This window comes from Lontra canadensis, unplaced genomic scaffold (assembly GCF_010015895.1).
Source record: "Lontra canadensis isolate GAN:19392208 unplaced genomic scaffold, GSC_riverotter_1.0 scaffold30, whole genome shotgun sequence".
Taxonomy (NCBI): Eukaryota; Metazoa; Chordata; class Mammalia; order Carnivora; family Mustelidae; genus Lontra; species Lontra canadensis.
In genome coordinates this window covers 20,681,335-20,705,848 of record NW_022631024.1, presented here as the reverse complement: position 1 = coordinate 20,705,848, position 24,514 = coordinate 20,681,335, and the positions used below count along the sequence as shown (strand labels likewise).

General features: G+C 56.2%; 3 protein-coding genes across 7 annotated transcripts in view; 2 read left to right on the top strand and 1 right to left on the bottom strand.

Moving 5' to 3' along the window:
• Positions 1–187: 187 nt before the first annotated feature.
• Positions 188–15,566, top strand: DPH7 (diphthamide biosynthesis 7). Of its 3 annotated transcripts, none has more exons than XM_032866335.1 (9): positions 188–327; positions 4,652–4,785; positions 5,175–5,262; positions 6,511–6,602; positions 7,004–7,170; positions 10,227–10,296; positions 10,415–10,480; positions 10,727–10,899; positions 15,062–15,566. In XM_032866335.1, the coding sequence occupies exons 1-9, from the start codon at positions 226–228 to the stop codon at positions 15,514–15,516; spliced, it is 1,347 nt and encodes a 448-aa protein (XP_032722226.1). In that variant the 5' UTR covers positions 188–225; the 3' UTR covers positions 15,517–15,566. The 3 variants fall into 3 exon arrangements, with proteins under 3 accessions (XP_032722226.1, XP_032722227.1, XP_032722228.1); XM_032866336.1 differs by lacking the exon at positions 188–327 and adding an exon at positions 3,503–3,547 and having other exon boundaries at positions 15,062–15,565; XM_032866337.1 differs by lacking the exons at positions 188–327; positions 5,175–5,262 and having other exon boundaries at positions 15,062–15,565.
• A 1,102-nt stretch (positions 15,567–16,668) lies between these two features.
• On the bottom strand, positions 16,669–17,338 carry MRPL41 (mitochondrial ribosomal protein L41). Its single transcript, XM_032866339.1, has 2 exons — positions 16,875–17,338; positions 16,669–16,830 (listed from the first exon to the last, which is right to left on the bottom strand). The coding sequence occupies exon 1, from the start codon at positions 17,291–17,293 to the stop codon at positions 16,886–16,888; it is 408 nt and encodes a 135-aa protein (XP_032722230.1). The 5' UTR covers positions 17,294–17,338; the 3' UTR covers positions 16,669–16,830; positions 16,875–16,885.
• A 179-nt stretch (positions 17,339–17,517) lies between these two features.
• Positions 17,518–24,514, top strand: part of PNPLA7 (patatin like phospholipase domain containing 7) — a 59,637-nt gene continuing 52,640 nt past the window's right edge. The window contains exons 1-8 of one of the 3 annotated variants that reach the window (XM_032866334.1): positions 17,518–17,621; positions 19,050–19,081; positions 20,623–20,697; positions 20,837–20,924; positions 21,344–21,423; positions 23,132–23,223; positions 23,398–23,538; positions 24,042–24,201. In XM_032866334.1, coding sequence (XP_032722225.1) covers positions 19,052–19,081; positions 20,623–20,697; positions 20,837–20,924; positions 21,344–21,423; positions 23,132–23,223; positions 23,398–23,538; positions 24,042–24,201 — 666 coding nt within the window. In that variant the 5' untranslated portion in view covers positions 17,518–17,621; positions 19,050–19,051. Of the gene's footprint in view, positions 17,622–18,474; positions 18,525–19,049; positions 19,082–20,622; positions 20,698–20,836; positions 20,925–21,343; positions 21,424–23,131; positions 23,224–23,397; positions 23,539–24,041; positions 24,202–24,514 lie in introns of those variants that run through there. The other 2 variants (XM_032866332.1, XM_032866333.1) reach the window with 2 other exon arrangements.

Genomic DNA, 24,514 nt, shown 5'->3' with positions numbered 1-24,514 from the left:
GTGCCGCCCACTGGTAGCTGTTCCTTATCCAGTGGGCTGTGCCCCGTACTGTGTGTTAGACACCCCAGCCCCAGGTCTGTGCTGGTGACGGGCTCTGAGCTGGAGCTGTAAGGTTCTGAAGGTGCCTGTGGAGTGACTTGTTCCCTATGCTTGCATCATCGCTGTGGCCCCTGCTGTAGATGCTGTCAGGAAGGTGCTGTAGGATCCCTAGACAGCTCTTACCCCATGTGTGTCCCTTGTCCCTTCTCTGATACCAGCCCCTCATTTCTTTCCTCCTCTAATGGCCCCCAATCTCTTGATCTTTATAGCCATACACCTGAGAGGAAGGTTAACATTCAGATGGTTAAAATAAGGGGCTTGTGTAGTGTGTGGAGCTGCTTGACTTGGCCTTTTTTTTTTTTTTTTAATATTTTTATTTATTTGAGAGAAAGAACGTGAATGGGGAGGAGGGGCGATAAGAGAAGCAGACTCCCTGCTGAGCAAGGAGCCCAAGGTGGGACTTGATCCCAGGACCCTGGAATTATGACCTGAGCTGAAGGCAGATGCTTAACTGACTGAGACACTCAGGTGCCCCTTGACTTTGACTTTTTAAAATTTAATTGAATTGATTTATTTGAGAGAGGGGAAGAGGGAGCACAAGCAGGGGGAGGGGCAGAGGGAGAAGCAGACTCCCTGCTGAGTGGGGAGCCCCATGTGGGACTTGATCCCAGGACCCTGGGAGCATAAACTGGGCTGAAGGCAGGCAGACGATTCACCAAACGAGCCACCCACGTGATTTTTGGTTTGGTTTTGTTTTTTAAAGATTTTTTAGTCTGAACCCAACGTGAGGCTCAAACTCCTGACCCAAAGATCAAGCTTCAATATGCTACAGACTGTGCCAGCCAGGTTCCCCTTGACCATTTCTTGTACCAGGTGCAGGTGTGTGGTTCAGCCGTTTCGGACAGTCCTGTTTCTTTTTGACCAGCCTCTTCTGTGGTTCTGCTCAGCCACCCTCTGACCTGCTGGCTCACAGCTGTATTTCCAGCCAAAGCCCTGCTTCCGAACTGCAGGCTGGGTCCCCAGGTATCCGTGGGGAGTGGGGATTTCAGAGTCAGCCTTATCCAGTTCCCTGGGATCATCCCAACAAAGTATCACAGCTACATGGCTCAGAACAACAATGTATCACCCCATTTGTGGAGGTCACAAGTCCCAAATCAAGGTGTTGGCAGGACCGTGCGCCCTCTGAAGACAAGGTGTGTGCGTTCCAGACCTCTCCCAGCTTCTGGCAGTTTCAGGTGATCCTTCCTTGTGGATGTATCGTACCAACCCTCCGTCTACGTCATCTTTCCTGTGTGGGTCTGTTCTTGAGAGACCAAATCACCCCTTCAGAAGGATACCAGTCAGGGGCATCTGGGCGGCTCAGTAGGTTAAGTGTCTGCCTTGGGCTCAGGTCATGGGGTCATGATCCCAAGGTCCTGGGATGGAGCCCCACATTGGCTCCTTGCTCAGCAGGAAGCCTGCTTCTCCCTCTCCCTCTGTCTGCCTCTTCCTGCTTGTGTGCGTGCGCTCTCTCTCTCTCTCTCTCTCTCTGACAAATAAAAACATCTTATAAAATAAATAAAGGGGTGCCTGGGTGGCTCAGTGGGTTAAGGCCTCTGCCTTCAGCTCGGGTCATGATCCCAGGGTCCTGGGATCGAGCCCCACATCAGGCTCCCTGCTCAGCGGGGAGCCTGCTTCTCCCTCTCTCTGTCTGCCTCTCTGCCTACTTGTGATCTCTGTCTGCCAAATAAATAAATAAAATCTTAAAAAATAAAGATACCAGTCCTGTAGGACTAGGGCCCACCTTAATGACCTCATTTCAACTAGGTGACCTCAGTAAAGACCCTGTTTCCAAATGTCACGTTCTCTGGCGCTGCGGGATAGGACTTCCCAGCTTTCTGGAGAGACAGTTCAGTCCATCCTTAACAACGTCCAAAGCTCGCGGTCCCCAAACCTGTGCTGTAGTATATACTGGTTTTCTTGACCGGCAGCAGCATCTCCTCAGCCTCCCAGATCAGGTCGGGGCCTTACATTCTAAGAGGCCGACAGAGCCCTGCCCCTTGGGCCCAGATGCGGGCTCTTCCCCAGGCCCCCTGTCTACCTTCGTGTCCACCACCCCAGCCTGCCGCGCATCAGGCACCCCCAGCTGGCCCTGGCTCCTTTCTCCTACGTCCTGGCAGGCGGGCCTGAGTCCCCGGGTGCCCCGCGCTTCTCGCAGGCCCGGCAGCCCCCTCGGATGGCCTGAGGGTCAGAGGGCGGGCATAACCCAGCCCCTTTGGGGCCGACCCCGGACCCCGGACTCGGCTCCCTAAAGGTTTAGGTCCTTTGCTCACCCCTACTTCCGAGCCCTGTTTCCCTTCTCCTTCCCCCTATCCCCCTCCCTCCAGCCGTTATAGGAGCCCCCTGGAATGCCATTCCGTCTGGATACTGGGCTGCCGCCTCCAGACCCGCGTGCAGCCCGCGGAGGCCCGCCGGCAGGGGGCGCAAGAGCCCGGCCTCTCGCGAGGCGACAGCGGCCACCGGAAGTCCCGCCCCGGTGCCCCGGAGGTGGGGGCGATTGCGGAAGTAAAAACGACGGGTCCGGAACTTGGTTCTCTCCTCCCCGCCGACCTCAGCCCCGACTCCGATCCCGGTCCCGGCGCTCCCCGCCGACCTCAGCCTCGACCCCCGCTCTCCCCGCCGACCTCAGCCCCGACTCCGACCCCCGCTCTCAACCTGGCTTCGCCACCCCCCCTTCGCCGCCCGGTCTCCGCTGTGTCCGGGTCTGACTCCTGCGGCCCGGGAAGTCGCGTCCGGCTGCTGCAGGCGGTGGACACGGAGTACACCGCGGACTCGGTGGAGTGGTGCCCGCTGGAAGGCAGCAGGCACTTGCTGGTCTGCGGCACCTACCAGCTGCAGAAGCCGGAGGACCCGCGCGCCGACCTTGAGAACAAGGTGTGCGGTGCCCTCCTGCCTTCGGCGGCCTTGACCGCGGCTCTCTAGGTCTGCGCTCCCCAGGTGGCATCTCCAGTCGCTAAAACTCCACTCCTCTTCCAGGAGACGTCTCAGGAAGGGCGGGGAAAGAGTTCAGACATGCAGAGCCTTCCACACTTGCTGGGGCCTGTCGGGCCTGCAATGGGGAAGGTTGGAAGAGAAAAGTCTGTGGAGTCCCCCAGGAGATGAAGATGTACAGTGGCCTTGTGGTCGGAAGGTAGAAGGGCTTTTTTTTTTTTTTTTTTTAAGATTTTATTTATTTATTTAACAGATCACAAGTAGGCACAGCAGCAGGCAGGGGATAGGGAAGCAGGCACTCCGTGAGCAGAGAGCGCAACGTGCGGCTGGATCCCAGGGTCCTGGGATCATGACCTGAGCCAAAGGCAGAGGCTTTAACCCACTGAGCCACCCAGGCGCCCCAGGGACTTTTTTTTTTTTTTTAAGTTTATTTATGTAAGTAATCTCTACACCAGCCCTGAGAGCAAGAGCTGCATTCTGCACGGACTGAGCCAGCCTGGCAATGGGAATGGGTGTCTTGAAAGTCCCCTATACGCAGGTGTGGCTCAAGTTTATGGGTGAAGTCTAGAATAAAGAGAAAATGGGAATTTGAAGGAGCTATATCTAATCTCTTGAAGGCATCTATTCAGATGCAAACCCGGATGCTTTTAAGAATGAGAACTGGTGCCCCAGCAACCTGCTGAAGCCAGGACCTTTCAGGGCTGACTCGGTCCTGCAGCAACCCTACTATAGCTGGTTCTTAGAAGTCCACTTAGAAGAAGCATTCCAGGGGCACCTGGCTGGCTCAGTCAGTAGACCATGCAACTCTTGATCTCAGGATCGTGAGTTTGAAACCCACATTGGGTGTAGAGATTATTTAAATAAAACTTAAAAAGGGGGGGGCACCTGTGTGGCTCAGTGGGTTGGGCCTCTGCCTTCGACTGGGCTGGTGATCTCGGGGTCCTGGGATCATGACCTGAGCCAAAGGCAGACACTTAACCCACTGAGCCACCAAGATGCCCCAATAAATAAAATCTTTAAAAACAAAAAAATTCTAGGGGCGCCTGGGTGGCTTAGTGGGTTAAACCTCTACTTTTGGCTCAGGTCATGATCCCGGGGTCCTGGGATCGAGTCCCGCATCGGGCTCTCTGCTCAGCGGGGAGCCTGCTTCTCCGTCTATCTCTGCCTGCCTCTCTGCCTACTTGTGATCGCTGTCTGTCAAATGAATAAATAAAAAATCTTAAAAAAAAAAATTCCGTGGTGAGCCCAGCAGAGTTTATGTGCCTACCCACTAATTGTATAACACGAGAAGAGACATTTCTGCAGAAAATCAGGGGTGTTGCTTCCAGGTAAAGTTCCAGAGTCTGTTTTGTTTTGTTTTGTTTTGTTTTAAGATTTTATTTATTTGAGAGAGAGAAAGAACGAGCGGCAAGGGGAGGACAAAGGGAGGAGCAGACTCCTTCTTGAGCAGGGAGCCAGACAGGGGACTTAATCCCAAGGCCCTGAGATCATGACCCAAGCCAAAAGCAGAGGCTTAACTTACTGAGCCACAAGAGTCCCAGAGTCTTGGCCAACCTTTTCTTTCCTTTGATTCCTTTTACCATGCCTTGGGTTCTTCGGTATCTATCAGGGTAATCAGAGAATACATCTGTCTTTTCCGTAGAGTGGACTGGATGCTGATGAGGCTCAAACCCGTTTGGGTCGTCTCTACTTGTATAGTTTCAATGAGGACAACTCTGCTCACCCCCTGCTCGAGGTCCAAAGAAGAGATACTTCTGCAATCCTGGACATGAAATGGTATGATGTTGGTAAAAATCTCTCTTGTCTGGAATTCGTCCTGAGTATCTGTTCATTTAATCAGGGAGCCTGATGCCTATCAGCATTCAATAAGACGAGGAAATGTCTGAACTTTTCCATTTCTTTATTGTTTTGCCCACCTGTTGGCCCTGGGAGGGTACTGTAGACTGGGGCTCCTTTCAGTTGTTGTGTTCCAAGTCCTAGGGTTGGTGGGAGTCTGGAAAGTGATGCTCATTTTCTGCTTCATAAGCAGGGGAATCTTGGAACAGAACTGTAGGCTATAGCCTGGTTTTGGAGCTGAAATTTAAGTAAGTTCTTGAGGTCCATAATGCTGTTCCGTGCCCTGGGTGCCTCCTGTGCTCTAACTGGCATATGAATTCTCCCCACAGGTGCCACATCCTGGTGGCTGGCCATGCCCTCTTGGGCGTGGCAGATGCTGGTGGGTCCATAGAACTCCTCCGCTTGGTGGAGTCTGAGGTCAGTGACTAGGACCAGGAGTTGGGGGTGGGGGGGGTCGGAAAGAATCTGAACGGAGAGGGTTTGGGCGTGAGGCTGTGCTGCTGCAAACCTTTCTGTGGCATAATTTCTGTTCAGTGGCAAACTTTATCATAAAGCATTCTAATCTAGCATGCGGTCTGTTTTAAATTACGGGGTTCTGCATCTGACTCTGAGAAGAGGTCACCCATGTGTCCCCAGTGGAAGGGCTGAGGTGACAGGGCATTCATTCATTCACCTGTCAGTGGATCTGAAAGTTCTTCTGTGTGGAAAGCCTGGACCAGCGTTCTTAGGCTAATGCTGCTGGGGCCAAGAATAGCAACGAACTTCCTGTGGGAAAGTGGCACTTGTCACCCATAATCAGGAAGGGATGTGTCTCCCCTGTGGCTTTCTCAGACTGTTTGTTATTGGTCAGTGCCACGTGTTTGCAAAATGACTGCATCTGATGGTCGGAGGCTCGGGAGAACAGGGGAGTCCTGTTGTCGAGGGAAGGCAGAGCCCACAAGACCAGCCCTGACTCGGTGGGAGGGACACACACCAACACAGGTGTGCAGGCGGGACCAGAGCAGGTCCACTTGCTGTTGCAGTTATGGCGGCTGAGGGCTTGTTTGTAAAGAGCCGTGCTGCAGCCCTGTCTGAGGAAGGAGGGAGGAAATAATCTGGGGAAGACTGTGGGCCCATGAACCAGGTTCTGGCAAGAGCAGATCACCCTCAGAGAGGACCCTGAGGAAGCCGCCTGCTAGGAGCCTTTTAAGGGAGGTAGGCATCGTCCAGCTTGTCTAGGTCATAAGATACGTACGTAAGTCTTAGAAAAGAGAAATCGTGTTTAATGGCTAGTTGCAGCTTCTGAAATGGAAACTAGCAGAAAGATCCCGATGTCACTGTCCCTGAAGACAGAGTGTCCCAGCATCCCTGGAGGCGGGGAGAGGCAGGTGGTGTCTGTCAGTGGTGCTTCCTGGGGCCCATGTCTAGGAGTGCATGGACAGCGAAGGGCAGAGAGACCTGCTTCCGCTCAGGTCTCGTGTAGGAGTCCTCCTCCCACAAGTGTGGGAGCGTCTAGAGAGCAGGGGCCAGGTCCAAAGTGTTCTCTCATTCTGTGATGAATCAAGGACTAACACACTTTGTTCGTCTAGTAGTAGAGGAGGGAGTGATGGCCACCTGAGCTAGAGTACTCGTCTTTCTGGGGTTCCAGGCTGTTTCCCTTAGATAGCTCTCCTTTCTGTCCGGTAGAATGCTTACACACTGCAGCCAGTTTCCAGCTTTGCCCTGGGGAAGCAGTGTCTGGCCCTGTCTCTGGATTGGTCCACTGGGAGAACTGAAAGGTAAGACCGGCACTGGTGAGGGGCCCCAGGTTTTCCTCTGGGGAGTCGTTGCTCTTCTCATGCAAGAGAGGTTTGAAACCTCGAGGCAGCCTTGATTGCAGCTTCCCAGACCGGGGAATGTCACTACCAGTCCTAATCTAGAGAGAGCACCTTCCAGCTTTTCAGATAAAAGGAACGGTGTTTTCATCAAGAAAAGCTGACACGGGTTTATTTTAACAAGCTCAGTGGTAGTTTCTGCCAGATGCCCAAACGTCTTAACGGGCAAGTCCGCAGACCAGGTCCATGGGGAACCTCTCCCATGAATATCGCAAGGTGTCACCTGCTGGGAACCAGAAGAGGGTGGTGAGTTTGGGTCAGTGCATACATTCAGCTGGGTTTCTCTCTTGGTTCCCTGCGTCTAGGGCCAGTGACCAGCCCTTGAAAATCATCGGCAGTGACTCCAAGGGGCAGCTCCACCTGCTAGAGGTGACGGAGGCGGGGCTGCAGGAGGTGGCCATGTGGCCTGCCCATCACTTTGAGGCCTGGATCGCTGCTTTTGATTACTGGCGGACGGAAATCGTGTATTCAGGTTGGTACTTCTCCACTGGGTGTTGGCCCCATGAGGGAGGGAGTGAGCAAGTATGGCTCATGTTAGGGCCGTGACTCTGGACGTGTTGGGACCTTGAAGACCCTCTGTGGAGACAAAAGCTGTGGCTGGTACTCTCGACTTAGCCGTTCAGGCTTCGTGGGGTCTTGGGTAGCGCTGACCACGTGCTGGAGCAGCAGAGCCCGGCCTCCTGCCACTCCTGGTATCTGATCCCATGCTCCTGCTGTGAGAAATCCAGAGTTCCCACGTTTCCCACTGCTATTTCTATGTCCAGTATTGACTTTGTGATGCTGGGTTTCAGGCTTGTCTACTTCCTTCTTGGATACAGTTTACCTTCCCAAAGAAAAGGCCGAGAGAGAGGGGCTTGGTTCCCTGGTATCGTGGGTGGTGTGCACACAGGTCCTGATGCAAGGATGAGAAATTCCTCGAGCTAGAGTTTGCAGGAGCAGGGCATCTGTGATCAGCCCCTTTCAGCCGAGTGGAGAGGGCTCATGGGAGATGGGAGGCAGGGGACACCGGCCACTGAGAGAAGGCAAAAGGGGCGCTCCTGGATGTGCAGAGAGGGAAAGAAAAGATCTGACCCTCTCTTCCCTCTGCGGCCAGTTGCCAGTAGTGCTCTAGGCTTCACAGCACGCTGAGGCCAGGGACGTTCTCTTGGACTGTCAGGAAGCTGTGTGGCCCCCCGCTCTCTGCCAGAACCACTCTCACTTGGCTCCTCGGTGCCTGGTCCAGCACCCTCTCAGCTACGTTCCCGTGCTGACTGGCACAGTCTTCCTTGAGTTATCTTGGACTTCTCCTCTGCTGATTGCTCCTTGTTCTACTTTGGGGGCTCGTCCCCTCTGCTTAAAAGTGTCCCTGTCCTCTGGCCTCTGTCTGGTGCTCTTCTCTCTCTGCATTGTCACTCTCCTGACTTCAGCTACGGGCCCTGTCTTCCAGAAACAACTGCATTTTGGTTGCTTAAGCAGACCTCTTTCTTTCCCTTTCCTTTCCTTCGCTTCCCCTTCCTTCCTGTCGCTCTCTCTTTCTTCCTTTTAAGGAAATTTTTCTTAGTTATTTTAAGGCATCTCTGCACCGAGGGTGGGGCTCAAACTCACAACCCTGAGATCAGAGTCACATGCTTTTTTGCCCAGGATTTCATTTTTTTAGGTCTTCTCATTCTTGGATTAGTACTACCTTGAGGCTTAGCTAATTCAGAGCAAGGGTATCGTGGTGGCTATGATTTCATAATTCAGCACCAACTCATTTTTTCACCGAATGTTTATGGAGCATGTGCTGTGTCCGTGCCGGAGATCATGAGTGAACAGGACGGACAGCAGTCCCTGCTTTCACTGAGCGTACGTTGAGACGGGACAGGCAGTGGGCGTGGCACAGTGCAGAGCAGTTCAGAGGTGATCAGTGCTTTGGGAAGAAGAAAGGCAGAGCAGGGTGGAGGTACTGGGGTGTGGGCAGGTGCCGGCTGTCCTGTCACAGAGCACGGTCACTGGGGGCAGAGGCCTCGAGCAGGAGTGAGCCTGCTGCATGGGGAGAGCTGTAGGACCAGAAAGGTGGGAGGAGTGGCAGACAGAAGGTGGGGAGATCAAAGTCCCAGGGCCCTGCAGGCTAGAGGGAGGACTTTGGCTTTTGCTCAGAATGAACTGGGAGCCACGGCAGGATGTTGGGCAGAGGGATGACATCTCCTGACTTACATCTTAGAACCCAAGGGGATCTTTTCCACTAAGGTGTTGAGTGTAGCTGCAAGGACTTGGGGGCAGAGCCTGGAGACCTGCCATGCAGGTGGTGGCAAAAAGGCCTCAGACCAAGTTGGGAGTAGCGTGCGCAGGGGAAGAGCCGTAGGAGTTTGGGTGTCTTTGTGCAGCGGGTCACCAGGGCGTCCTGGTGGTTGGACGTGCTGTGAGACAGGAGAGACCAGCGTGCGGAGAAGCCACTACCGCGCTCTCTGCGAGGCTGCCACCGGACGGCAGCCACCTGTCGGAGGCTCTCCCGCAGGCATCACGCCTGGTGCACCGGTTCGGTCGGTCTCCTTAGTTGTAGGCCATGTTCCTCCGTCTCCCTTCCGTCTGCCGTGGGAATCCGTAGTGTGCTCAGAGAGTGTTGATGGGCAGGTTGAGTGGACGGGGGCCTGGTGGCGGGCAGGTAGGCATGTGGGGGTGTAGACGGTCGAGTGGATGGACGCGGTGGCCAGACCCAGGTGCTTTCATTTGCTCCCCTTCACTCTCCCTGTGGGCCTGTGTCCCAGCCTTGCTCCCCTTCTTCCAAGATAGCCACCAGTCCCCTTTATCTGTTTTTCTTTTTTTTTTTTTATAAGATCTTGTCTATTTATTTGACAGAGACAGTGAGAGAGGGAACACAAGCAGGGGGAGTGGGAGAGGGAGAAGGCGGCTTCCCGCCGAGCAGGGAGCTCGATGTGGGGCTCGATCCCAGGACCCTGGGATCCTGACCTGAGCCGAAGGCAGACACTCAACGATTGAGCCCCCAGGCGCCCCAGTACCCTATATCTTGTTGCTGCTTTTCTTTAAAGACTGTGGATGATGGGACCAGCTTCCCCTTTCTTCCTCTTTTTCCAGTTCCCTAAGACAAGCAGGGGTGCTTTCTACTGTAAGGGTACAAAGGGCACTTCCCTTTAAAACACACAGGGGGGGCTGAAGGTTCCAGAAACGCAAGAAGTGCTCCTGCTTGCCGCCTCCTGCCCACAGTTCCCGTTCAGAGTTCTTTGCTATGGCAGCTTGGGTTTATGGCGCCAGGACCGCTGAGTGCTGGAGCCTACAAAGCGGCCGCTTCAGCTAGGTTGTGACCTAGAAACTCTTCCCCTAACTTCGTGGCCTTCCCCGTTATTCCTCTAGGCTGAGCCCCTCAGCCTCTCCTGTCTTCCCCGCGAGGGCCCTCTACAAGTCTGAAGACACAGTTCCAGCACTGGGCTCTTCTGCCTGCCGGCCCCCGAAACCATGGGATCGCCCATGGCATCAGTGTCCTCCCTGGGGGGGAGTGGCTGCCTCCTGTTGTCAGTGCCATTGTCAGTGGGCCTTTCTGTTTCCACACAGGTGGGGACGACGGCCTTCTGAAAGGCTGGGACACCAGGACGCCTGGCACGTGTGTGTTCACTAGCGAGAGGTGAGTTACCAAGGGGCCAGCCCTCGGCGTGTAACACCAGCGCCCCATCCCTCCTCTGTGGACGTTCCCCTGGGGTTGGGACCCTGCGCGGGCTCAGACCTCGCACTTTTGCCCACAGACACTCCATGGGCGTGTGCAGCGTGCGAAGTAGCCCCCACCAGGAGGACATCTTGGCCACGGGAAGGTGAGTCCCTTCAGGTTGTCCCGGGGCTCCGTCTTCCTTCTTTCATTTCCTTTTCTCATGTTGACCATTGCAGTGCTGTTGGATGGGCCCAGCTGTTCCACCAGAGTATAGAGAGCTGGGCTTGGGAAGGGACTCTGTCCCAGAGGAAGGAGTGGCATGGGTGTCCCTGGGAGGTGGCCCTTGCACCTAGGGGGTGTGGGGGAAAAGCAGCTGTTGGTTTTCCTGCCCCCTCCCTGTGGGTTTCAGCTACGACGAGCACGTTCTGCTGTGGGACACTCGGAACATGAAGGAGCCATTCGCAGACATGGCCGCGCAGGGCGGAGTGTGGAGGCTCAGGTGGCACCCTTTCCGCCACCACCTGCTCCTGGCGGCGTGTATGCACGGCGGCTTTCAGATCTTCAACTGCCAGAAGGCGATAGGCAAGTGGGGGCCCCGTGGCAGGCAGGCCTGGGGTGGGGGTTCCCAGTGTCCCTGCTCCCTGGCTCTGCCCAGCTCCTCCTGCACGCTCTACACATTCCCAGGCTCACACCCTAGTGCCACTGAGGCCCGTACCTGGGCCAGGCCCGAACTCAGTCTGTGGCGCTCCACTTCTTAGCCACAGTCCTCACCTGACCAGCTTGGTCACCCGGGTACCTCCCACTGGTTCGCTGTCCTCTGCCCTGTTAGGACTCTGCTCTGAAAGCGTTACCACCTGTCTCTCCCGTAGCCGTCCTTGGCCCACTTTCTGCCACGTCTTTCCTGCCTGTGCACAGTTGGGTCTGGGTGGCCACATGCTTTCCACACGCTTCAGCTCTCTCCCCCTTGCTCCCACTCTCTGGGCAGCACCCGGTTCCACGTGGGCCTGACCCATATGGGGGCTCTCACTCTAGGTTGGTGTTAACGGTGGGTTCTCGGAGTTGCCAGGCAAACCGTGTCCTTCCTCTAGCCAATCGTCCTTTACCCGGCAGAACTTTTGCACATTTTGTTCTCTCTTCTCAAGCCCCCAGCGCCCCCTTTCCCTCCTCATAGTCTCAGTCTGTGACTCCCCCTCCCTCCTTGTCCATGCGAAGAAGCAACTGAGAGACACCACCTCTACCTCCTCCCTGTGGCTCTGCGGCCCGCCCACTCTCCCCCCGAGCAGGGCTGCGCTCCCGGCTTCCTGTTATGTGTCTTCGGTTCCGCTGTCTTCCGCTCAGGTAGTTCCACGCACGTGCAGTTTCTCAGCCGAAAGCCATGTGAGGTCTTGTGTTTAATGAGACATTGCCCTCTGAGCCCTGCTCTCGCTGCGTGCCATCAGTTTTGGGGTGTGGTATGTTTTCATTCATCTCAAAGTACTTTCTAGGGGCGCCCGGGTGGCTCAGTGGGTTAAGCCTCTGCCTTCGGCTCAGGTCATGGTCCCAGGATCCTGGGATCGAGCCCCGCATCGGGCTCTCTGCTCAGCAGGGAGCCTGCTTCCCCCTCTCTCTGCCTGCCTCTCTGCCTACTTGTGATCTCTGTCTGTCAAATAAATAAATAACCTTGTGATTTCTTCTTTGACTCATTAGTTATTGACGAGTGTGTTGTTTAATCCCAAACTTTTGTGACTGTCCTAAATTTTTTTTTTTTAAGATAGATTTATTTGTTTGACAGACAGAGATCATAGTAGGCAGAGAGGCAGGCAGAGAGAGAGGGGGAAGCAGGCTCCCCGCTGAGCAGAGAGCCCGATGCGGGGCTCGATCCCAGGATCCTGGGACCATGACCCGAGCCAAAGGCAGAGGCTTAACCCACTGAGCCACCCAGGCGCCCCTGTCCTAAATTTCTGACACAGATTTCTAATTTCATTCCTTTGTGGGTTCCTTTTAAGTTTATTGAGACTTGCTGCATGTGTTTGTGTGTGGTTGGTCCCAGAGTGTGTCCTGCATGCCCTTCAGAAGAGCGGGTTTGGTGGCTGTGGGCAGAGTGCTCTGCAGATTCTCTTCAAGGGGTCTGTTGATTTTCTGTCTGGTTGTACGTTAGTTTTTTATTTAAAAATACCTTTTTTTAAGTAATCCCTATGCCCAATGTGGGGCTTGAACCCACAACCCATAATCAGGAGTCGCAGACTCCACTGATGGCTCATTATTTTTTTAATGTGTCTTTCATATTTTCTCATTATTTTTATTATTAAAGATTTTTTTACTTATTTGAGAGAAAGAGAGTGCACAGTGTGTATGCACACTGTGGGGGGAGGGGCACGGGGAGGGAGAATCTCAAGCAGACCCCTCCCCCCCCCCACCCGGCGTGGAGTCCCCCAAGATCATGACCTGAGCTGAAACCCAGAGCCGGACTCTCAAGTGACTGAGCCACCAGGTGCCCCCTGTTGTTGGTCATGGAAAGTGGGCAGTGAAGTCTCCGGCTGCTGTGCTTGTGTTGTGAATTTCTTCCCTCGTTTCTGTCTGTGTCCTCGTGTATTTTGGGGCTCTGTTGTTCGGCATTTGTAGGTTTATGCTGTTTGCATTTTCCTAACGAACTGACCCGAATGGTTGTGAGGGTCCCTCCTGCGGCCTAGGGACTCTGTGGGCTTCAGGTCAGCCCGTCTGGTAGCAGCCCAGCCACGTGCGCCCTCTCGTGGCTGCGGTTGGCACAGCATGTCTGCCCTGTCTTGCTTTCAGTCCGTTCCTAACTCGGAGTCTGAAGTGTGTCTCCCATGCGGGTTTGTGGGTTTTTTTCAGGAACGTTACAAAAGTGACATTCTGCCTTCCTTAGTGGGCTTCGTCAGGGGCCATGTGATGTCATTTTGTCTTTTTCCCCCGGATGAGGCTAATTTGGTCACTTGGTTGAGGTCTCCCCTGGACTGCTTCACTATAAAAATGTTTTTCCTTGTGTAATTAGTACTAATTAGTCTGTGGTTAGAGTGTTTGAACCTTTGTGTTCTTCATCAGACTTTCACTCAACACATGATGATTCTTGCCTGAACAAAATTATTACTATAATTGCAAAGATTTTCTATTTTCTTTTTCTTTTTTTGATTTATTTACTTATTTTAGAGAGAGAGCATGAGTGAGCATGCATGCATGTTCAGGGTGGAGGGGCGGAGGGGGAGGGAGAGCGAATCTTCAGCAGACTTTGTGCTGATCACGGAGCCTGACATGGGCTCTCACAGCCCTGTGATCATGACCCGAGCCAGAACCAAGAGTCGGTCTCTTAACCAACCGCACCACCCTGGTGCTCTGGTATCAGTTTTTCTTCTTCTTTTTTTTTTTTTTTTTTAAGATTTATTTATTTATTTGACAGAGATCACAAGTAGGCACAGAGGCAGGCAGAGAGAGGAGGAAGCAGGCTCCTCGCTGAGCAGAGAGCCCGATGCGGGGCTTGATCCCAGGACCCTGGGACCATGACCCGAGCCGAAGGCAGAGGCTTTAATCCACCGAGCCACCCAGGTGCCCCAGTTTTTCTTCATTTTAAACTTAGCTTTTTTATAAGGAAGAACCATCTTCTCTCCCATATATCTGTATTTATTAGCTGTCCGTATAGATTCGTGTACTTTTATGTTACTCAGTGGGCCATAAAGTGTTGTCACTACTCACTATACCGTTCACATCATCATAAAGCTTTCCCATGAAGACCTCCGGAAGCTGTCTCCTGTGTGTGTCATGTCCCCACTTACTTTTGAGTATTTTCCTCGATTTTTTGGCCACCAGGCCTTCCAACTGGGGACGGCTAAGTCCACACCCCTCGCTCACTGGCCACTAGTTTTCTGGGGCTGCTCTTGCCATCCTTGGCCTCGTCCTGGACCCTAGACTACCGCGGGTTTGGCAACACCTTGTCATTTCTTTTGTTGGTCACATGTTGCTTATATACCTTCTTTTTTTTAAGATTTTATTTATTTATTTGACAGAGAGATAGAGATTACAAGTAGGCAGACAGACGGAGAGGGAGAAGCAGGCTCCCTGCTGAGCAAGGAGCCTGATGCGGGACTCGATCCCAAGACCCCGAGACCATGACCTGAGCCGAAGGCAGAGGCTTAACCCACTGAGCCACCCAGGCGCCTTGCTTGTATACCTTCTGCAGCGAGACTTCTTTCCAGTCCTGCCCTCCAACCTCAAAGGTGCCATAGTGACTCACCATCAGGAAAACTGCCGAAACTCTTTAGTGACTTTTTTCCAAGCTCAAACCCAGACTTTATGGAGCAGGCACTCCAGACATGTGTCGCCGCTCCCTAGTGGCATTGCCTGGCCACTTGTTTGTATTCGCCCAGATGTGTCCTGTTCTGCATTTTCCACATGCTTGTTCTTGTTGTTTCTTGTGCGTCCCTGTCGCTCCCCTTTAGCTAACCCTTTGTCCTTTGCTTTGAAGTCTTCACTGAGAGACTTTGGCCAAGTCTGCCCGCTTGGAAAGGCACCCTTGCCCGTGTGCTCCTGGGGCCATGCTGATTGCTCCCTGTACACATGGTGCACTCACTGCAGGTGAAGGTCTGTTTTCTTCTCACCTGTCACATCTCAAGGGTTCCTTTGCGTGATACACAGTGGTTGCTGACAAATGAATGGCTGCTTTTAGCAGTCTCCCTTTGAGAGTGGGCAGGGGCCATCGGTTGGAAGTGATGAGGTCAACCTGGGTAACATCACATGTTTGGTCTTATTCCAGAGGAGAAGCAGGAAGCCTACACGGTCTCTGTGTCTCACACGTTGTCCAACTCATTGGTGTATGGAGCTGACTGGTCCTGGCTCTACTCTGGCAGCCTGTCACAGATCCACCAGCCGTGCTGCTTGGGGACTTTTCCCTGCAGCAACTCAGGAGCCAGAGCGGCACCTCTCTGTAGCCTGAAGTGTGGACACCAGTCACCAGCAGCCTCTTGTCATCATTCAGCAGAGGACAAGGAAGAGGGTCCTTCCAGACTTCAGAGTGGCAGCAAACGGAGGACTCCTCTCCAGCCACTCGCAGAGGACACGACGAAGAGTGGGAGCTGGCCGCACACTGCAGGGACCAAGGTCTGTGACTGTGACCTCTGTCTGGAAGCAGCGACCTTGAACACTGACCTCCTAGCTACTTGCTCCTTTTATGATCATGTTCTTCACCTCTGGAAGTGGGAGAGCAGCTGAGCTAGGGAAGTTTGGTTGATTTGAGGTCATAAAGGCCATTTCCACAAATAGAACCCGGAGTGTGACTGTGAGTGCACTGCGCTCAGACCCTCTCACTGCGTGTCCTCCGCAGGGGACCGCAGGGCCCAGCGACTTCATGGGCTCTACAGCGTGAACAGTCAGAGAAGCTGTTGGCTTCTCCTAATCTGCGGGGGCATTTCAAGGCCCGGACTCTGCCTGACAGAAAGGGTTCCCAGCTCTCAGACCTGTCCATTTGTGTGAACTGGACATTCAGTTCTTCATACTTATTTAACTAAAGGAAAGTGTGCTTTGCTTTTTTTTCTTGATTTTATTATTTTTTCAGTGTTTCAAGATTGTTTATGCGCCCTCCTTAATAACCCACCACCAGGCTCCCCCAACCTCCCACACTTTCTTTTTTTTAAAGATTTTGAGAGAAACGAGAATGAGCACAAACGGGGAGGGTTAAAGGGAGAAGCAGACCCCTCTGAGCAGAGCCTGATCCAGGGCCCCACCCCAGGACCCTGGGTTCAGGACCTGAGCTGAAGGCAGACGCTTCACCGAGGGAGCCCCCCAGGCGCCCTGAAAGTGTGCCTTTCCTTAAAGCGACGTAACAGCAGTTTTCCGCGCACATTTACAAAGGTCGCCTCACCCCGGCACCGGAAGTGCTTGTGTTGGCCTCCGGGGCTGATGAGCAAAGGCAAGTGTATACACGCTGCGCTGCCGCAGCGAGTCCTCGGCCTGAAACAGGTTAGTGTGGCGGATTAACCCCCTTCCCCTTGCAGCTTTAGTGCCCCAGGGCAGGAACCTAACGAGACTGGGACCCGGACTCCCGGAGGTCGTTCCCGCTCTGGAAGAAACGGAGCGCAGTGCGGCCGGGGTGGGACTGCGTGTGCAGCGTGCGTGCGAGAACGGAGAGGCGGTCGTGCGCCCACCCCGTCCGCCGAGCGGGGCCCCGCGGCAGGGATCCATCCGCACACCCCAAGACTAGGCCTGAGCTCAAGGCAGATACTGGACCGACCGAGGCCTAGACAGCCCAGATACCCCGTCTGCCTTTTGCCTTATTTCCCGACGAAACCTGGACGAAAGCGCCGCGCTGAGTGACCGGTTCCCAGCCGGCGGCGCGTTCCCTCCGACAGAAGACTCCGGGCCGTGTTTAGGGTTTAGCGGCGTTTATCTAGGAATCGGCATTCCCCGGAGCACACACGCCCGGGGCAACGGCTCCAACAGGCGAAGCCGGCGGCCGCGCCGGACCCCAGCCTCTGCCCCGAGCCCACGGGAGGACGCTCGTGGCTTCCCGAAGGGCGGCTCCGTGGCCTGCCCAGGCGCCGTCCTCTGCCGCCGAGCGGGCCCCGCGTGGCGGCCGCGGCTGCTAGCGCGGGAAGTTCCTGGGGTACAGCTGGAAGAGCTTGCCGTCCTGCGTCGGCTCGAAGCCGTACTTCTCCAGCCGCGCCGGGTCCACGGTGCCGTCCCTGAAGTCCTTCTCGACGGCCGGGGCCGCGGCCTCCTGGAACAGCTGCTCGGCCGTCAGGGGCGCGTCCGGGCCCGCGGAGGCGCGGTAGCTCACGTACGGCCGCAGCCTGAAGCCCGCCAACTCGGGCACCACCAGCTCCGGGACCATCTCCTTGACCTGCACGAACTTCCCGTTGCGGCCGTGGACGCCGGTGCCCTTGGCGCCGCGGCCCTTGTAGAAGGTGCGCGGGCCCCGCTTGCTGGTCCACCGGCTCATGCGGTCCGCGCCGCGCACGAGCGCGCGAGCAGCCCCACTCAGAAGGCCCATGCCGAAGCCTGCGCGCCGCGGGAGCCCCAGTCGCCCCACACGCACCGTGACCTGCCGCACTGGCCCCCGCTTCCGGCGGTCCAGACAACTTCCGGCGGTTCGCGCGGCTTCCGGCGTCCTGAGCGGCTTCCGGCGGCCGGCACGGCTTCCGACCCCCGCGCCGAAGCAAGAGTAGCTCCGATTGGTGGCGCTGCGTCCAATGTACAGTCTCGGCCCTGCGAGTGGGCGGGACCTCTGGGCCCCGGCCAATGAGCGAGGAGGTGCGACCTTGACTGCAGGGCGGCGGGGGTAGTGACGGGAGCGCGGGCTTCGGGAGCGCGCGGTCCGGGTGAGTCGCGGCAGAGCGCCCGGAGGTAGCGGGGGCCTGGGTCTGGCTCTGCGAGGAAGGGTATTCGTCAGCGCCCCCAGCCCGTGCCGGGGCGCACACTGCCCCACAGGCCCGCCCGGCCCTGCGCGGAGGGAGGCGGAGCCCGAGTCCTCCGGACGCCCCGGACGTTAACCACCACCCCCAGCCCCGACGCCCGTCGACTCCGAGCCCCCAACTCCGAGGTCCCCCAGTCGTGAGGCCCGACCCCGATGCCTGTCAATCCCCAGCCTCCAGCCCCGACACCAGTAAACCTCGAGCCCCCGGCCTCGCTGGTCCCAAACCCAAATCCCTCACTTCGACGCCCGTCAACCGCGGCTCTCCAGCCCCGACGTCGGCCAGCGCCGGCGCTTGTCTACCCAAGGTTCCCCAGCTCTGATGTCCACCGACACCGACGCCCCCCAACCCCGATGGCCCCCTAAAATAACACCCCCAACCTGGACGGCCACTCACCCCGTTGCCTTCCCGACCTTGCAGCCCCCCGCCCCCGCTTCTGTCGGGCTGTGTGCTGTCTGTGCCCTCTCGGGTGCGGGCCCTGAGCTCTGCCCCACGCGGACACGGAGCGAGGGGCGCGTGGGAAGACTGCCTGGTCAGGGCACTAGCAGGCCTCCGGGCTGGGGGCAGGCGCTGCTGGCCCTTCGGGAGACTCGGCGGAGAAGGAAGGGTTTTCCATGTGGGTGGCCGAGGACACAGGACGTTTGGCCCAGGAGCAAATGCACTATGACCCCGCATCCGCCCTCTGCGCCTGACTTCTCTGGTTGCGATTTTGGGAGAGACACGCCCTCTGTTGCTGCTGCTTTTCTGAGGGGCCTGGGAAACACAGGGGACAGCCCCAGACCTGGCTCCTCCCCACTGGATAGGGGCAAGGTGAACCAGCTCTCCAAGCTCATCCTCTTCTCAAGGTGACACATCCACCGTGAGGACTCAAGCCCACTGGCTAGAAACCCCCCTGAGGCAGGCCACTAGGTTGTCTCACAGTTGCCCTGTGGCACCCTGTGCACCCCTGTCCTGCCCCCAGCTACAGCCCCATCCCTGTGGTCCTGGGAGCTCCTGGCTGCACTAGGCCTTGGCTGAGCCACCCATGCTTGCCCTTGACCTGCTAGGAGAGGAGCTGGAGACTTGGCTGCAGTTGTGGGTTCCTGGGCAGACCGGGAGAGCTGCTCACAGAGGTGGGAGTGGCTCTGGTGGAGAGCACAGCTTTCCATCAGGGGTTTCCTTTGAGTACAAACAGACTTCACAGAGAAAAGGAGCCCAGCAGAAAAGGCTGAAAGCATTGCTCTGCCCCGTGAGCATGAGTTGGCAGGACAGTTGCCCTCCTTTGAACCAGTCTTTCTTCTTTTTACCTTGACTGTTTGTTTTGTTTTGTTTTGTTTTGTTTTGTTTCATTTTTAGCCATGAAGCAAGAGGAGGATGCCAGCCCAGAGGTATGGAACTGGAGGGTTCCAGGGATGAGTCAGAGCCTCGGAATTCCCAGTGAGGGGCGTTTCTGGACCCGGAGAAAGGGTCCTTTCCGCATTTGCACTGTGGGCAGCTCCTCCAAGTCAGCTGAATGGGAGCGGCAGCTTGGGCCCCTTTGTCCCCTCGTCAGAGTCGAGACCCTGCCACTTCTTCCCCTGAGGTCACAACGATCAGTTCCTGCGTCCCCTTAGGACTTTTGCTTGCTTTGACTTGAGTCTTTTCTCCGTGGAACATCTATAGCCGTATCACAAAGCCTTTATTCCTAAAGCAGAAAAGTGGATGCATTAAAACAACTCTGGAACTCCTGAGACGCTCCGCATAGGAGATTGCATAACTAGGTTATGGGCCACCTGTGTGACCCTTTCCTTGGTTATCCTTGGTTGTCCTTGACGGGGTGGCTGAGCTCCAAAGGACGCACCTAAGTGAAGAGTGGGTTGTGGGTCCCGTCCTGGCGACAGCTGGGCACACACTCTGGGCCAGGAAAGGCTCTGTGTCTTGGCTCTGAAGGAAGAAGCTCTCACTGCTTCCACATGTCTGCTCAACCAAATTCAAAGACCTGGTTTTCTGGGCCACTTGCTTATCCTGGTTTGCAGCAACTTTCTGCTCTTGAGCTTTTTTTCCACATGCCCTTCCATTTCACTGGGTTTTCTGGCCTCCATGCTGCATCTGTTGCTCTATCTGAGGATGGGACAAGCTACTTTAGTCCTTGGCACTTGGGGCTTGAGAGGATTAGCAGGTGCCCCTGCCCCATCCTGTTCCTGGCTGCCTGGGGGGGGAGGTATGTGGATACCAGGAGGAATGTGGAGTGGCTGCTTGTTTGGCTGCTTTTTCTCGTTCATTTTCATGTTTTTGGGGAATCCGCCAATATCCATGTAGGTGGCCCCAGGCATCTGCCCATTCACCATCCTGTGCTTGCTTTTTTCTCTTCCTCCTCCCTCCCTTGGGTCTGGGCTTCTGAAGCCGCACTGACTCCTTCCCTGGGAGTCGGGGTTGGGGTAGGCACATAACCTCTCCCTGCTATGAGCTGGTATTCAGGGTTCTCAAAATCCAGAGGACACCTCCAGGTTTCTGACCACTGCTGTGGTCGGCTTCCATGTGCCCCACTGCCAGCAGTGCACAGTCTTGTTGGTCATCGCAGGGCACTGAGGGATGGCCTTCATGCCCCCTGCGGCCAGCCGGCCTTGCTCCTCTAGACTTGGGTCTGAGAGACTTGAAAGCTGAAGATTTAGGATTCACAAGTGGTAAAGATGCCTGTGATTTGTGGTCAACACAGCACAGCTCCTGGCCCACCCCGGCTGCCTGACTGTCCCCGTGTCCCGTGGGTCACCGTGGGAGACAGGTTCCTCTGTCTCCTGAGCAGACATGCCCAGAGGACCTCAGCAGCCCAGAAGATCACTTCTTCCCGGGCTGCTGGCTCCCTCCCTAGCCAGCAGCTCTGTTCTTGCTGCCCTGTGCAGCCGGGGCCATGCCTGTGTTGGCCCTTCCTGACCATAGTGCTCTGCCCTAGGCTGACTTCTGTTTGGGTTCCGCCCTACAATCCTGGGGCCTGCAGTTGACGGAGCAGCACTCACAGTCCACCATGGTAACCACCTCCAGTGCTTCCTGGTGGCGGGGGGCCCTGGGGTTCGTGGCCCCTTGCACTCCAGGCCACTCCTTTGTGGCCAGGGTGGGGAGGGGCTCTTTGGCCGTCTTGCTGATTGGTGCTCTTTGACCTTGCCCAGCTGATGGGGATTGTGATTGGAGCCCTGCTGGCCCTGGCCCTCGTTGGCATCACTGTCTTTTTTGTGTACAGAAGGGTTAGCCAAGTCCGTGAGTATCTCGCTTCAGACTCCAGCTCTAGGGGTAAGGGACAAGGGCTTGGGAGGGTGGCGGAGGTTTGGGTGTCTTGCCCATGTTCGCAGCTCCTGGGAGCAGCTCTCAGAGCTGGGGTAGCTTTTGTTGGGAACTGCTGGCTTGTCCCAGCTGAGACTGTGCACACTGGACCCATGGGATTTGCATATGTCCCAAGCTTTTTTGGCTCACGTTTCTGAGCAAGACTTTGGTAAGAAATGACGCGAGTCCTGCTCCCTGTGAGTCAGCCTGTGCCCGCCCGGGCCCAAGAGGCCACGTGCGTTTTCCCATGCTGTATGCCGTAGCAGGGGCAGGACAGGCTCGGTGCGCGCACCCTATGGGTTGCCTGGCAGAACCTGCCTCTCTGTGGCTCAGCAATCCCATCTCTCCCCTTGCAGGACAGGTACAGCCCACTCCTCAGTACAGGTTCCGGAAGAGAGACAAAGTGATGTTTTATGGCCGGAAAATCATGAGGAAGGTAACCTGTGCCGCTTCCCACAGGCCCCAGCACAGTGGGGCCCCGAGCAGCCCGCGGCTGCCCTCACCCTGCAACACCGCGGCCTCTGTACCCTCAGAGACGGTTAGCCAGTGTGGAGAGACGGAGGCCTCATCGGCCTGTGTCCTGGGGCACAGCATGTCCTGGCTTCCATGCTGAAATCGGGGGTCCTGCCGAGATGTAGACACGGGAAGGCCTCCCTTGTCAGCATCAGTCCCCACGTGGAGAATAGATGGGCTGGTCCAGTCCTTCCCGGTCAGCCCCGGCCCCCTCCCACCCCCGAAGGCAGGAGGGACTCAACACTGCCCAGGGCTTGCCCTGCTTGAAATACGAGTAGCTGCTGGCATTTTAGAGCGGCCTCTCCTTGCCACTTGCCCTGGGTTCGCCGCTACTATGCGTTCTCTGTAGCGAACTCGAAATCCCACAGCAGGGGCACCTGCAAGGCTCAGTGGGTTGAGCCTCTGCCTTTGGCTCAGGTCATGGTCTCAGGGTCCTGGGATCGAGCCCCACATTGGGCTCCCCGCTCAGCAGGGGAGCCTGCTTCTCCCTCCCCCACTCCCCTGCTTGTGTTCCCTCCCTTGCTGTGTCTCTCTGTCAAATGAATAAATACAGTCTTTAAAAAAAAATAAATGCCACAGGGAAGGTCTGGGAGTCCTTGTGTGGACTTCACGTTCTTGGCTTCAGGCGGTGACATGGAGGTGCACCAGCACTGGCGACAGGCCGTGGCGCAGGCTTCAAGCCTAAGCACAGTTGCCTCAGCTTAGTGAGGGCCACGTGCGCTGACCTCAGGCAGGTCTTGAAGGAAACTGCATGGGCTCGAGTTGGGAGGCAGTTAACCAGTGGTTCCACCAAGGACTGCAGTGGCCAGAACTGGGCTGAGGAGGACAGGGGAGTGGTCCAGTGGTGCCAGGTCAGCTGGAGGGAAGGAGGAGTTGTGACCTCACACCCATAGCTCACACCATGAGGCACGTGCCGCTCGGGGAGCAGAGGGGCAGTGGCTGCCCACGGGGGGTGGCTGACGTCCAGGAACCAGCGCTCTGCACTCTTACTGCCGCTCTTACCGAGGAGCAAATGAGCTAGCCTGGGGGGGTGGTGAAGGGGCAAAGACTTTCTAGACCCAGGATGGTCAGGCAGGGACTCGATTCTGGGGGAGTGGGGGCTGGGGGAGGCATTGGACAGGACGGGGCTAACTTTATTTATATATTTATTAGAGAGAGATGGTGTGCATGCATGAGCAGGAGAGGCAGGGAAAGGGAAGGAGAATGCCAAGCACACTCCATGATGAGCCCAGAACCGGACACGGGGCTCGATCTCACAACCCTGAGGTCATGACCGGAGCCAAAACCAAGAGTTACATTCTTAACCAACTGCGCCACCCAGCTGCCCTGGGGCCAGCTTTCAAAAGGCTGTGGAAAGGGGCTGCTATGTCAGTGTAACAGAGGACAGGCTGAGCCCCAGGCTTGCCTGCAGAGGGAACGCAGGCCTGAGGACCTGGTGCTCTCTCGAGGGCGTCACTGTCCCCAGTACCAGGGATGGTCCCCATGTGCTGGGCAGGTGGGCAGGCAGGGCCGGACCCTGGGAGCTGATGCCAGGGCTGCAGGCGGCCCACAGGGCAGGTGCTGGGGGCTGAGGCTGAGGCCAGGTCCATTAGGTCCCGGCTCAGGACTCGGCCTCTCCTTTTGGCCTGCAGGTGACCACGCTGCCCCACGCGCTGGTGGGTAGCACGGCGACCCCCCGGCAGCGGGTGCGGAGGAGGCCCAAGGTGCTGTCTTTGGCCAAGAGGTACTAGGAGTGTCCTTCGGAGCACACGTGCCCCTGCTGCCCTCCCTGGAGGGCACTGGTGAGCCTGCTGGCCATCGCTGCTGCCCCTGGCTGCCCTGCCTCTGTGTCCACCATGCTCATGCCATCTGCTTGGAATGCCCTGGGGCTTCAGGTGCACGGATCTCTGCTTTGTAGGATTCTGCGTTTTAAGAAGGAGTACCCAGCCCTGCAGCCAAAGGAGCCTCCGCCCTCCCTGCTGGAGGCTGACCTCACAGAGTTCGATGTGAAGAACTTGCACCTGCCATCAGAAGTTTTGTACATGCTGAAGAACGTGCGGTAAGACAAGGAGGCCCGCTGCAGGAGGGCCCAGGCCACGCTTCCTTTCCTGGGGCCACCCCTGCAGCCCCTCGTGCTGCTCTCCCGTGGTTTTGGAGGCTTGCCGGCATTTCCCTGTTCAGGAGGAAACTCAGAGCAGGTGTGGGGAGCGCGAGGCTGCGTCGAAGCTACAAGCCTTCAGTCTCGGGCTCCCTCCCGTCTCTGCCTGGAAACCCTGTTCCTCTTTCTAGTGCTGCTTTGCCATCCCAGGCTTTTGTGCGCGCCTCTGGCTTGGAGTCACAGTCATGGCTCAGGCGTTCTTTAAGCTGATGGAAAAGCAGTTTATGGGAATTTCCGAAGTTTCCGCTTTGGTCCTGACGTGGATCAGGTGGCTAGTGCTGACTGGCGGGGGTAAACCCCCGCTCTGGGGATCTAGCCAGTGCTGACGGTGGCAAGGGCCATATCTCCATCAGCCTCCACCGGTCCTTCCTGGAAGGTCTCCCACACGTGCTCTGGTTTCACAGGGTCCTGGGCCACTTTGAGAAGCCACTGTTCCTGGAACTTTGCAAACACATGGTCTTTGTGCAGCTGCTCGAAGGAGAACATGTCTTCCAGCCAGGGGAGCCGGATACCAGCATCTATGTGGTGCAGGATGGGCGCCTGGAAGTCTGCATCCAGGACGCGGTAAGAGTGCCTGGTGGCGTTGTGGGGGGGCCGAGGGGGAGCAGGGCAAGGTGGACAGTGTGGGTCTGCTGTATTGTGTTTGTTAAGTCAGCTCTGTACCCCACATGGGGCTTGAGCTCATGACCCTCAAATCAAGAGCTGCACACACTACCATCTGAGCCACCCAGGCGCCCCCGCTGTGTTTTTACTAACACGTCTGCCGCGTAAAAGATTCTTAAATGGTTCCTACTGAAAAGTTAGTATAAAATTTTAAGTTTCTGTTCTTTGGGGAAAGGCACACTTTGCTGTCACAGGTGCTGGCGCAGGGTCAGTG